Here is a 14,199-nt window from a genome sequence, read left to right as displayed (position 1 = left end):
CTCCTGAAAGATCTGGGCCATTAGTAATCCTTCCTGGATTGGGTTGTTGTAATTTTTTATTGACTTTAATCACAGGGCATGATAATACTAAGAGACACCCCAAAGGATCTCCTATGTTCCACATATATTCTTTCCTGATCTCCATTGTGGAGTAGTAGTCCACTTTCCTCTTGGTAGTCAGGATCAGTCAACCAGACCAGCACCGTAATTCCCTTTTTTGCCTATTGATTCAGATGTATGAGGACCCAAAGTGGTTGGGTGAGTCTTAACTTCCAGTTTACTGTCTCCTCGTGGAAGCATTCCTCCCTCAGGCACTAAGAGCTCTAGACCAGTAGAGCATAATGTTGCAAAGCAAACATTTTGTTGGTGAGTCTGTAGCAACAATAGTGTCACTCCTATTTTCACCCCTTGATTCCTGGATCTATGAATTATGGGAGAAACGGCACTGTATATTGGATAGTGATTCACAGCATATTCCTTCTTCTGGAGAACCTTACCCCAGCCCTGCAAGGTATTGCCACCTAGCTGGCACTGTACATGAGTTTTCAAAAGGTCATTCTACCTTTCTGTCAAGTCAGCTGCTTGATATTAGGGAACTTGGTAAGACTGGTGGATTCCATGAGCATGGGCCCATTGCTCTACTTATTTTGCTATGAGGTGCACTCCTTGATCAGAAGCAGTGCTGTGTAGAATACCATCATGGTGGATAATGCATTCTGTAAGTCCATGGATGATATAGTTTTAACAGAAGCATTGCATGCTGGGGAGGCAACTTCATATCCAGAGTAAGTGTCTGTTCCAGTAAGAACAAAACGCCCCTTTCCATGATGGAAGTGGTCCAGTGTTATTAACCTGCCACCAGGTTGTTGGCTGATCACCCCAGGGAATGGTGTCATATCAGGGGCACAGTGTTGATCTCTGTTGCTGGCAGATTGGACACTCAGCAGTGGCGGTTGCCAGATCACCCTGGTGAGTGGAAGTCTGTGTTGCTGAGCCCATGTATAATCTCCATCCCAGCCACTATAGCTACTTTGTTCATAAGCTTATTGGACTTTCTGAGGAAAGAGGCTGACTGGTTTCCACAGAATGGGTCAGTCCATCCAATTGATTTTTTAAATCCTCTGCTGAGGTCACCCTTTGGTGAGCATTCACATGGGAGACAAACATCTTCACCTTTTTAGTCTATTCAGATAGGTCTGTCTACATACATCTTCCCCAGATTTTTTTGTCACCAGTTTTCCCTTCCTTTACGTTAAACCAAGGCATGTCCAGCATTTCCAGTTCACTCACTGTGGGCTGTGGGCCACCCTTTGGTCCACGTTTCAGCCAACCAACCAAACAAATGTTAGAGTTTTTTCTAAGTCCCTAAGTCATAGCATTAAATGCAGATTCTCCGTTCAGTGAGCCTATATCAATACTAAGAATTGATCCCAATAAAAATACTTTTTGTTCAGTAATGCATATGAATGTAATTGAATAGAGCTAATTGCTATGTACAGAAATTGATAATGGGATGACATTGGCTTAGTGGAGTTAGATTGATTCTGAATACTTTATTAAAGTGTACCAGTGCTTGTATAATTTTCGTTAAAATGTTTGTATTGATAAACATGGAATTAAAACTTCCTTAGACTCAAAAGGTAAGAAAACACCTACCTAGGCCAGTTGGTGGAATTGTAAAAATGCCTTCTACTACAATTTAGTATGAGATGTAACATAAAATACAGGTATACCTCAGATTGTGGGTTCAGTTCCAGATCACCGCGATATAAAGCAAATATCACAATAAAGTGAGTCACAAATTTTTTGGTTTCCCAGTGCATATAAAAGTTATGTTTACACTGTATTGTAGCCAAGAAGTATGCAGTAGCACTGTGCCTGAGAAAACAATGTACACACCTTAATTAAAAAATATTTATTGCCAAAAATGCTAACCATCATCTGAGCCTTCAGTGAGTTGTAATCTTTTTGCTGGTGTAGGGTCTTGCCTCAATGTTGATGGCAGCTGACTGATCAGGGTGGTGGTTGCTGAAGGTTGAAACTTTCTTTAAAAAAAAAGCAAAGTGAAGTTTGCCACAGCGATTGACTCTTCCTTTCATGAACAGTTTCTCTGTAGCATGCAGTGCTGTTTGATAACATTTTGCCCGCAGTAGAACTTCTTTCACTTTTGGGGTCAATATTCTCAAACCCTGCCACCGCTTTATCAACTGAGTATATTTAATATTCTCAATCCTTTGCTGTCATTTCAGTCATCTTCACAGCATCTTCACCAGGAATAGATTCCATCTCAAGAAACCATTTTCTTTGCTTGTCTGTTAGAAGAAACTCCTCCTGCAAGTTTTACCATGAGATAGCAGCAATTCAGTCACATCTTCAGGCTCCACTTCTAATTCTAGTTCTCTTGCTGTTTTCACCACATCTGCAGTTACTTCTCGCACTGACTTGAACCTCTCTACGTCATCCATGAGGGTTGGAATCAACTTCTTCCAAGCTCCTGTTAATATTGGTATTTTGACCTTTTCCCATGAATCATGAATGTTCTTAATGGCATGTAGAATGGTGAATCCTTTCCAGAAGGTTTACAATTTACTTTTCCCAAATCCATCTAAGGAATTGCTATTTATGGCAGCTATTGCCTTACGAAATGTATTTCTCAAATTTTTTGAAGACTTGAAAGTTGGAATTATTCCTTGATCCATGGGCTGCAAAATGGATATTGTGTTAGCAGGCATAAAAACAGCATTAATCTCATTTTACATCTCCGTCAGAGCTTTTGGGTGACCAGGTACATTGCCAGTGAGCAGTGATATTTTGAAAGGAATCTTTTTCTGAACATTAGGTCTCAACAGTGGGCATAAAATAGTCAATAAACCATGTTGTAAACAAATGTGCTATCGTCAAGTTTTTGTTACCATTTAGAGAGCATAGGCAGAGTAGCTTTAGCCTAGTTCTTAATGGCCCTAAGATTTTCAGAATGGTAAATGAGCATTGGCTTCAGCTTCAAGTTTCCAGCTTCATTAGCCCCTAATAAGAAAATCAGCCTGTTCTTTGAAGCTTTGAAGCCAGGCATTGACTTCTCTTCCAGCTGTGAAAGTTTTAGATGGCATCTTCTTCCAATAGAAGGCTGTTTCATCTACATCAAAAATCTATTGTTGGGGCTTCCCTGGTGACGCAGTGGTTGAGAGTCCACCTGCCGATGCAGGGGACACGGGTTCGTGCCCCTGTCCGGGAGGATCCCACATGCCGCGGAGCGGCTGGGCCCGTGAGCCATGATCGCTGGGCCTGCGCATCCGGAGCCTGTGCTCCGCAACGGGAGAGGCCACAACAGTGAGAGGCCCGCATACCACACACACACACACAAAATCTATTGTTTAATGTAGCTGCCTTCATTAATGACTTTAGCTAGGTCTTCTGGATAACTTGCTGCAGCTTCTACGTTAGAACTTAAAGTTTCACCTTGCACATTTATGTTACGGAAAAGGCCTCTTTCCTTAAAGCTCATGAACCAATCTGTTTTGGCTTCAAACTTTTCTTCTGCAGCTTCCTCACTTCTCTCAGCCTTCATAGAACTGAAGAAAGTTAGGGCCTTGGTCTGGATAAGGCTTTGGCTTAAGGGAGTGTCGTGACTGGTTTGATCTTTAATCCAGACCACTAAAACTTTTTCCATTATCAGCAATAAGGCTGTTTTGCTTTCTTATCATTTGTGTGTTCAGTGGAATAGCACTTTTAATTTTCTTTAAGAGGGACTTCCTGGTGGTCCAGAATCCACCTTCCAATGCAGGGGACGTGGATTCGATCCCTGGTTGGGGAACTAAGATCCCACATGCTGCAGGGCAACTAAGCCCACGCTCCAGAACTACTGAGTCCGCGCACCTCAAGTAGAGAGCCCACATGCGGCAAACTACAGAGCCCATGCGCTCTGAAGCCCGTGTGCCACAACTAAAGAGAGAAAACCCACACGCCACAACTAGAGAGAAGCCCGCGCGCCACAACTAGAGAGAAGTTCACGTGCTGCAATGAAGAGCCGGCGCACCGCAACAAAAAGATCCCGCATGCTGCAACAAATATCCCGCGTGCCGCAGCAAAGACCCCGCATGCCGCAACGAAGACCCAATGCAGCCAAAAATAAATAAACAAATAAATATTTTTAAAAAGTCAGGATCATTGTCAAAAAAAAACATTTAAAAAAATTTCCTTTAAGAATTTTTCCTTTACATTCACAACTTGGCTGTTTGGTGCAAGAGCCCTAGTTTTTGGCTTATCTTGGCTTTCGACATGCCTTCCTCACTAAATTTAATCATTTCTACCTTTCGATTTAAAGTGAGAGACATGCAACTCTTCTTTCTCTTGAACACTTGGAGGCCGTTGTGGTTTATCATATGGCCTGATTTCAATAGTGTTGTATCTCAGGGAATAGGGAGGCCCGAGGAAAAGGATGGGGGGAATGGCCAGTCTGTGGAGCTGTCAGAACACAAACAACGTTAGTAACACCAAAAGTCACTGGTCACAGATCATCTTAACAAATATAATAATGAAAAAGTTTGAAATATTGTGAGAATTACCAAAATGTGACACTGACTTGAAGTGAGCAAATTGTTGGAAAAATGGCACTGATAAACTTGCTTGAAGTAGGGTTGCTACAAACCTTCAATTTGTAAAAATTGTAGTATCTGCAAAGTGCAATAAAGCAAGGAGCAATAAAACGAGGTATGCCTCTATTAAATAATACCCACTGTAAGCACTATTAACAATTGGATGGTGATATATAAGGCTATTGCGGTGGTTCAAAGAAAGAGATGAGAGCATAAATAAAAACAATGACTGCGAAGATGGAAAGGAGCAGACAAATTCAAGAGATGTGCAAGTTACTAAGACTTTGTGATTGATTTGGTATGGGTTGATTATAAGAGGGGAAGTTTTGACTTGGTCAGTTGTTAGATGGTGGGATCCTTAGCATATAGTAGTAAATACATGAGGAGGAAAAGATGAGGAGTCCAGTTTTGACATGTTGAATGTGAGGTGAGTATGAGGCTAAACAGATGAACAAAACCAGTAGGAAGTTGTGAATATGAACCTGTAGCTTAATAGAAAGATCAGAGCTGAGAATATGGACTTGAGAGTCATCGCTTTCTATGTATCTGTTTATCTGTCAGTATCTATCTATATATTTATTGTCCCTAGAGTTCCATTATTGTATGTTCTTTCTTCCTCCCTCTTCCTGTCCCTCTTTCCCTCCTTTTTTTTTTTTTTTTTTTTTTTTTACTATTTTATAGATTCTTCCTTGGTGATCTCATCCACTGTCTGTATAGGCTTATACAGAGACAAAATCTGATACATACACACAGTATCTGATAGTGTCTTTATACAGACCGTATTAGTGGATGAAATCACATAGGAGGAATCTACAAAATAAAGTTAACAGGAAGATTGAGAAAAAACACAATATTGAAACCCTGGGGCCTACTGATTGATACACACAGACATATATACACACACATACACGTAGACATACATATGTATAATTAAGTAGTTCAGCTGACAGGAGACAGAGAAGTTATGAGGTAGAACCATGAAACAGTAATACCTCAGAATCTGAGGGAGGAGAAATTTTTGAGTTGTCAGTTGTCTTAAATTCCATAGACTATCTGGTGAAGGTAAGAGCTGAATTAAAGGGCTTTCCATTGAGTTTTTATATTGTTATTGGGTATTAATATTGTTAGCGATTAGAGCAGTTTCATCAAGGGATGAAGACTAAAGCTAGTTTGCAGTGGGTTGAGGAACAAATGGGAAATATGAGAAGAGAAATAGCATGTACACTATAGAATGTATTTCATTAACAATAGAAGATGATTAAAAGTTTTATAAATTTTATCAATAAAAATTTGTTCCCAATATTAGTACAGTTTTTTGTATACTTGGTTGGATCAGTTGGATTATACTAGATCAATGGTTTCATTCTCATTTTGACCATTTGGGTTTGATGTATTCCTGGGGCTCTCCTGATAGAGTCTTGGAAAATAAGTGTGAAGTAACATAGAGCTTTAGATTAAAAGCAAAAAATTCTAGTATTACTCATAAAGTAACTATGATTAATTAAAGAAAAATCATGGCACCTGCATTTTGAATGTGGTCATTCCAAAATTGCCATTCTCCTATTTGGTAAGGTAAGTATTTGCTAAGGTGTTATACCTATTGCAGATGTACTTCTTGTATTGAAATATTGTTTTAATAGTATCAGAAAATTACTAGGAGAAATAACATGTAGTACACTGAATTAAAAAATTCTCATTTGCCTAATAAGTGAACGGTGCATTTTAAAAAATATCTTTTTGGGTAACTGGGGCAAGGGAGTACCATATGTTTTAATTAAGTATTTAATAGTTTTTAAATAGAGTTTTAATTTGATGTCTATTTTGTTCCTAATGTATTGAAGAGTAAAAGGAACCATTCTTTACTTGTGCCAGTTCAGTGGGAGATTATTCCCTATGACTCTATGTTGGAATTTTGAGTTGTCGCTATTTTTTTTACTACGTGAGTTAAATGTGAAGTGATTTTAGGCAGTCTTTTATAATGGTGAATTCAATATCTTTTTGCTTTTTTGAACAGCTTTGTGTAGAAACTAGTTTAAAAAAAGGAATTTCTTAAGTAGCTGTATTGGTATAAAGTAGGAAAGGAAATGGAAAGGTTTCATTCTTCCATGGCTAATTTCTTTATGCAACATTTTCTTTTTCTTTGCTTCCAGCAGTCATTTTCATGAGTATATTTAAATAGATCTACATTTCTAACAGCAAATACATTTTTATTCTTTTGGGATTTAGGATGGTTCACGTTATTGTGGATGCTTTGTTTTTATTTCTATTAGGTTAAAATAGAATTTTCAGTAAATATGTACTTGTCTTCTGTAGTCTGTAATGGTGCTGTCTAATAGTAATATATTGTGAGCCAGATATACATTTTAAAATGCCATGTTAAAAGGAGTAATTAATAAATAATAAAATTTTTATTTGATTAAATTAATATTTTGTTTAACTCGGCATTTGAAATATTATTTCAACATATAATCAGTATACAAGTTACTGAGATATTTTGCCTTTTTATTTCACACTAAACCTTCAAAATCCAGTTTGTATTGTACACTTAAAGCTTTTCTTAATTTGGACTTACCACATTTCAAGTGCTCTGTAACCATATATGGCTGGTGGTTACACTGTTGTACAGTTCAGGTCTATAGAGCTGGAACAAATTCTTAGTATCTGGATGGATGGACAGATAAAAAAAGATATTTATCTCCTATAAATTGGATTCAGTTAGTGTGATTGATTATGAACACCCAATAATATGATCATCTTTATAGATATCAAACCTGGAATTTTTTGTTCATTGGAAAGTTAATTGGAGGAGATAAGCTGGAAATATTAGGTGGATGGAACTTTTACGATCTGGTTGCCCTCAATAGTTGTATTGTGTAATTGCACTTATTTTTATTATATATACATATTCATACTTATGAAAAATTTCAGTGTATGTCTATAACTTGTAGCATAAATGCAGTTCCAACTACAATGAAGATTTTGTGCTACAGCTAGAGAAGGAATTGGTCCAAGCCCGACTGAGTGAAGCTGAGTCTCAGTGTGCACTAAAGGAAATGCAGGATAAAGTTCTGGATATAGAAAAGGTAAGAACAACATAAATGCTTTCATTCCTGAATTAGAATGGGACATGTGATAGATACTTGTTAAGTACTTACTGAGCAGTGAAATTGGACTTGGCGTTTTTGCACATTAAAAATCTTACATATTATAAGAGAGGAAAGGAAAAAAATACATGATTCCCATTTATTCTTTGTTGTTGCCATACTACTCAAAATGCCATATTTAGGGTAAAAATGGAGATTAGAGCCCTTTTAGAGGAAGACACCCAGGATAATTTTGACATGGATAATGTTTAAATGTCGGAGAAGGGAAACTTAGGGGATAGAAATTAACCATTGTCAAGATGAATAGTACTTACAGCATTTAGAATCACCCGACTGCAGCAGGTACAGTATCTCCCAGACTTCTTGTTTCTGAAATTCTGGGGGAAGTGGGACAGTTTGAACTGTAACAGTCTACAAGGTAGTAATATTGCCTCTTGGCCATTGGCCCAGTACTAACCCTTTTTGTTTTGTTTTTTAGTATATAAAATATGCTGAAAGTTTTGTCTTAAGCACATTTCAATTAATGTAATTAAACAGAAGGCAGCAACTTCTAGAAGAATTAGATTTAGCTATGAAAAACTTGCCATATATTTGTTAATTTATGGAATACTTTTTGGGTCAATCCAGACCATAGTATATTTTTTAATTTAAAGCCTGTGCTGAACACAAGTAAAAAGAACTAAAAACATAATCACGTTGGTAGTTTTTTTTAAAAATGAAAATTACCATTTTTATCCCTATAGTATATAAATACATCATGTTGCTTTTATCCAAATAAAAGGTAAATTTCAAAAAAAAAATCCACTGTGAAATTTACATTCTGACTAAGCACAAAAGTACACAAATATTAGGTCTAATCAGAAATTTCAGCTGACAAGTGAACATTTTTACTTTGAAATATGTAGATCTGAGATATAAGAGTGAATATTTTGATTGAAACACATTACATATATACCTTGTTTTCATGTAAAAATAATTTTTTAAAGAAAAAAAAAGAAATTAACCATCATCTTCAAATATTATAATACCTTCATCTGCAAGAGGTGTAGAAATAGACCAATACATAAACATTTCAGCAAAAAGTTCATCTGAGTGTAACTGTTACAGCTTTCCAAGCTGCAAAAAAACCACCTCTGAATATATAGGAAGATCTTAGCTGGAGATGTACTTACAGAAGCTAACTTACCTTTTTTCAGAGTTATTAAAGAACAGATTAGTAGTGGAAATGGAAATGATTTTAGGTTTCTTACAACCCTCTGACTTGAGAGTCTCTGTTCCAAATCACAAACTCTGAATCTCTGTTTTCTCATTTATAAAATCATAGATGATTTGGGCTCTGTGTTGCGTTTGTTTCTTTGACCCTTGGGTAGTATCTAGCCATTGAGTCAAAAACTCATAAATAATGGACATGAAAGATACCCTCAAATTGTTCTTAACTGTTTCTTAATGAAATAGAATAGGGTATAACTACAATTAATAGTGGAATAATTTTGCTAGAAATCTACCTGCTATTTTTATATTATTTTTGGAAAACTTATTCTCCTGTTTGCTGAGAAAAAAGCCGGCAAGAATGCTGTAAAAATTGCCTAATTGAGAGTATTCTGGGCTCCATGATTTAGGTAAGAATCTGGATCTTTTAGTTTTGAATATTTGGTAGAAAGAAATGTCCTTGGGTCCAATTTAAAAATGAATTTTTTAAGTAGCTTTGTTGGTATTCATGTTATAGAGTAGAAAGGAAATGGGAAGGTTTCATGCTTCCTATGGTTAATTACTTCATGCAAGATACTTTTTTTTAATGCATATACAGTAAATTTCTGGTTTTCAATTGAGAAAATAATTCAAGTCCATCATAAAAATGTGTAGTTGGCAAGAATAACTTTATTCCATTATCTCTGTGGGCTAAAAAATCTTCATGAAATATTTCAGAGATAGAAAATTTCATAGACTCAGGACTTGAAATTTCAATAGCACTTCAGTTTACCTAAGGAGCTTTTACTAGAGCCTAATTTAGGATTCTTTGGTCATTCCCCAGAGCAGTTTAATATGGCAACCCTATATCTTATGGTGGGTCTTTCAGCATGGTAGGAGATTAATCTAAATCTTGTACCCTTGAAGCAAATATTTAGGTCACCTTGGTGCTTATTTCTTGAATATTGATATAAACAGTGACTAATGTACAGATGTTTTACAGTCCCTTTTCAAAATGATATGCTCAGAAAATATAACAAAACAGATTTTGGACTATTCTCTTCCATAAATCTTTAAAACATAAATGATGTTCATGCTTTGTAGTCCTAATTAGCGGTTAGTATGTTCACTGCCATATTGAAAAACATTTTTAATCCTGTTGCTCCATAATTCTGATTAGTATTTTTTTTTTTTTTGAGGTACGCGGGCCTCTCACTGTTGTGGCCTCTCCCGTTGCAGAGCACAGGCTCTGGACGCGCAGGCTCAGCGGCCATGGCTCACAGGCCTAGCCGCTCCATGGCATGTGGGATCTTCCCGGACCGGGGCACGAACCCGTGTCCCCTGCATTGGCAGGCAGACTCTCAACCACTGCGCCACCAGGGGAGCCCCTGATTAGTATTTTATTAAACAAAACAGAGTTAAGACTTTCTGTGTCCTCAACATTAAGTACAGTTACCCTTATGCCTTCCTGGTGGGAATGTAAAACGTGCAAATGCTTTGGAAAAGTTTGACAGTTTCTTAAAAGTTAAATGTAGAATTACCATCTGATCCAGCATCTCTGTTCTTTCATATATACTCAAGAGAGTTAAAAACATATATCCACACAAAAACTTTTACATAAATGTTCATAACAGTGTTATTCATGTAACCCCAAAGTGGAAACAACCCACATTTCCATCAGCTGATGAATGTGTAAATAAAATATGGTATATCTGTACCATGGAATATTATTCGGCAATAAAAAAATGAAACTTGAAAACATGCTAAGTGAAAGAAGCTAGTCATAAAAGGCCATGTATTTTATGATTCCATTTATATGAAATGTTCAGAATAGGCAAATTCATAGAGACATAGATTAGTGGTTGCCAGGGGCTGGGGGTAGGGGAAACGTAGAGTGACTGCTAATGGTATAGGGTTTCTTTTGGGGGTGATTAAAATGTTCTGAAATTAGTTCGTGATGTTGGTTGCACAACCCTGTGAATACTCTTAAAACCACTGACTAGGGACTTCCCTGGTGGTGCAGTGGTTAAGAATCCACCTGCCAATGCAGGGGACATGGGTTTGAGCCCTGGTCCGGGAGGATCCCACATGCCTCAGAGCAACTAAGCCCGTGCACCACAACTACTGAGCCCACACACCCCAACTACTGAAACCCGTGTGCCTAGAGCCCATGCTCCGCAGCAAGAGAAGCCACCGCAATGAGAAGCCTGCGCACCACAACGAAGAGTAGCCCCCGCTTGCTGCAACTAGAGAAATCCCATGTGCAGCAATGAAGACCCAACACAGCCAAAAATAAATTAATTAATTAATTTTAAAAAACAAAACAAAACCCACTGACTAGTGTTTATTAAAAGGGTAAGTTTTATGGTTTATGAATTATATCTCAATAAAATTAAGTGCAATTACATATGGGAGAAAACAGCTCATTATTTTGCTGTATTTTATTGTTAAATATGCTATATTGTATTCTTCAAATTAAAAAAAAAATCCCCAATTAAATTTTCTTTGCTTTAGAGAAACAACTCCTTTCCTGATGAGAATAACATTGCAAGGCTTCAGGAGGAGCTCATTGCTGTGAAACTGAGAGAGGCAGAAGCTATTATGGGTTTAAAAGAACTTAGACAACAAGTCAAGGATTTAGAGGAACACTGGCAGGTATATCAAAATATTTTGTGTGCTTTAAAAAAGAAAGGTGAAACCTGAATATCCATATTGTGTGAATTTGAAGTAGTTAATGACCAACACTAGGATCTGAGTTTAAAGTGAGAAAGACCCTGTTTAATACACAAAACTGAGAGCATTTATAAATTGAAAGTATCTTTAAGCTTTTTCTCCCTTTCTGATTCTTATAAGTAAGTAAAAGATAAAATAGAGATCAAGTCATATTTTTATTGTGTTGTTATACCATTGTGATTTGTGTAACTTTTTCTAAAGAACTAAAAGAAAATACTTCTTTATATAGTACTTATTTCTTCTCCTGTTGATATTAAATTCACTGGTCAGTATGAAACATCAGAAGGGTGACATCAATATAAATTTGTTTATGAATTTGTAACTTCTTTTGAAAATGGTTTTCCCACAAAATAAAACAGACATTTATTTAGTTATACGCCCACAAATTTATTCACATATGAGGGAAACTATTGATCAGTAGCAAAAAAAAAAAAAACCAACCCAGAATCTATAAGAGAGAAGGGAGAGAGGAAAGAAAAAAAAAACACACACATCATTTTAGAATAGTGATCTTGGTATGAATTTGGGATGGGGGATGCATCTAGCAAAGACTGAAGTCAGTCCTTTACGTTGCCATGGCTTTTTTTTTTTTTTTTTTAAGAAATATCAGGTGGCATTAGAAATTAGAAACAAATGAAACAAAACTGTCCTTCACCACAGATATTTTGAGACCACTGCTCTTAACTTCTAATATTGTTTCCTTAATTCGTGAAGGGCCCAATTTTCCCCTTTTCTTGGGATTTCATTACAAAATAATGTAAAAATCTCTCAGAAAAAAATTAGGGTGAAAAATGTATTCTTTACAATAATTAATCCACAGTATAAAAAATATTTGAACTATATCTGAGTTTATATCCCAGATCTGCCACTTACTGGCTGTGTGACCTTTCTGAAGTTACTTACTCACAATTTCCATTTTCTTACCTCTATATTGAAAATAATAGTGTTTAACTTTTAAGATTTTCTGGGGATTAAATAAAATGATTCATATAAAGTGCCTTATACAGTACTGGGCCTGAAATAAGTGCTTCGTTAAGTTGGCTCTTACTGTAATACTGGGAATATTTGTTGTGATATAATTTTTTGTATTTCAGCGCCACTTAGCTCGTACTACTGGGAGATGGAAAGACCCACCTAAGAAAAACGCTGTGAATGAGTTACAAGATGAACTGATGACCATTCGACTTAGAGAAGCTGAAACACAGGCAGAAATAAGAGAAATAAAACAAAGGATGATGGAAATGGAAACACAGGTATAATGGGAAAGCCTAATAGCTTTAAAAAATGCTGTTAGCCCATTAAAAGTTTATGCACAAATTGTATCATCCTTAGAACAAAGCCAAAAGGTGGACATATGAAACTGTCTAGACTGCAGTTTTCTAGCCCAGATAAAAAGGGCTAAAACTGTATTCCTTGACAGCAGAGATTTAATATCTTCTTTGACTCTTGCAACAAAGTTTAAACAAGTCATAAAACTCTATATGACTTTGTTTCATTGTTGTACAACCTGAAAGGGAATACTCATGTTGAGCAAAATTTCTTAACCTCAACAATATTAACACTTGGGACCAGTTAATTCTTTATTGTGAGACTGGCCTGTGCTTTGTAGTATGTTTAGCAGCATCCTTGGCCTCTCTACCTACTACCATATCCCTCTACTCTCTACTCAGTAGCACCACGCCCCTGGCACATTGTGACGGCCGAAAGCATCTCCACACATTGTCAAATGTCCCCTGCGGGGCAGAATTGCCCCTGGTTGAGAACCACTGATGTAGAATATAATGTGAATGATGCTTCCTAAAGTTGTGTAATGTGGTGACTCTGAGCAGTCAATTCCGAAATTACACTTCTTTCTTCTCAAGTCCCCTTTTCTCTAATAAATCTTATCTCAAATATGCTTGACTTAAGATCTGCAAAGTCCTTTTTATGTAACCCATTTACATTATAAAAGTACCTTTGGTACATTTGGTTTTTATGTGGTACATCTTTGTGGACTATATTCTTTATTCTCTGTAATGTTATTCAGTTTTCAAAATACTTATTCAGTCAGTAGGGGGCATAGTTAACTCATATATCATTCTGTATACTTACTGCAAAGTGATTATCCCAAACAGACTCATAGAGAGAGAGAGAGAGAGAATGAACTGATGTTCATCAGAGGGGAGAAGGATTGGGGTTGGGAGAAATAGGTAAAGGGGATTAAAAGGTACAAACTTCCAATTATAAAATAGTTGTCATGGGGATATAGTATACAGCATAGGGAATATTGTCAATAATATTGCAATAACTTTGGACAGTGATGTTATCAGACTTACTGTGGTGATCAATTTGCAATGTATATAAATGCCATACCATATGGCATTTATATGTCACTACATTGTATACCTGTAACTAATATGTCAACTGTGCCTCAATAAAAAAATTAAAAATACATGGAAGATATTTTAAAAAATGATTATCCCAACTTGAACGTGGAAATGATTATCCCAACTTGAACATGGTAATGTGGATATGTAAATCCTTTAGATTAAACGTATCTTGTTTTACATTGTTCAAAGTCATTTTCTTGTATTGTTCATTGT

At 36.5% G+C, this 14,199-nt stretch overlaps 1 protein-coding gene across 8 annotated transcripts in view; it reads left to right on the top strand.

Moving 5' to 3' along the window:
• EVI5 (ecotropic viral integration site 5) overlaps nt 1-14,199 on the top strand; it is a 240,978-nt gene that overhangs the window by 142,088 nt on the left and 84,691 nt on the right. For 4 of the 8 annotated variants that reach the window (XM_060090121.1, XM_060090118.1, XM_060090124.1 and 1 more), the window contains 3 exons: nt 7,541-7,675; nt 11,399-11,539; nt 12,712-12,870. In XM_060090121.1, the coding sequence (XP_059946104.1) occupies nt 7,541-7,675; nt 11,399-11,539; nt 12,712-12,870 (435 nt within the window). The remainder of the gene's footprint in view (nt 1-7,540; nt 7,676-11,398; nt 11,540-12,711; nt 12,871-14,199) is intronic. The other 4 variants (XM_060090119.1, XM_060090126.1, XM_060090125.1 and 1 more) reach the window with 2 other exon arrangements.

Source organism: Mesoplodon densirostris, chromosome 2 (genome assembly GCF_025265405.1).
Source record: "Mesoplodon densirostris isolate mMesDen1 chromosome 2, mMesDen1 primary haplotype, whole genome shotgun sequence".
Classification (NCBI taxonomy): Eukaryota; Metazoa; Chordata; class Mammalia; order Artiodactyla; family Ziphiidae; genus Mesoplodon; species Mesoplodon densirostris.
The sequence above is the reverse complement of the archived record's forward strand: the minus strand, read 5'-3'. Positions and strand labels throughout refer to the sequence as shown.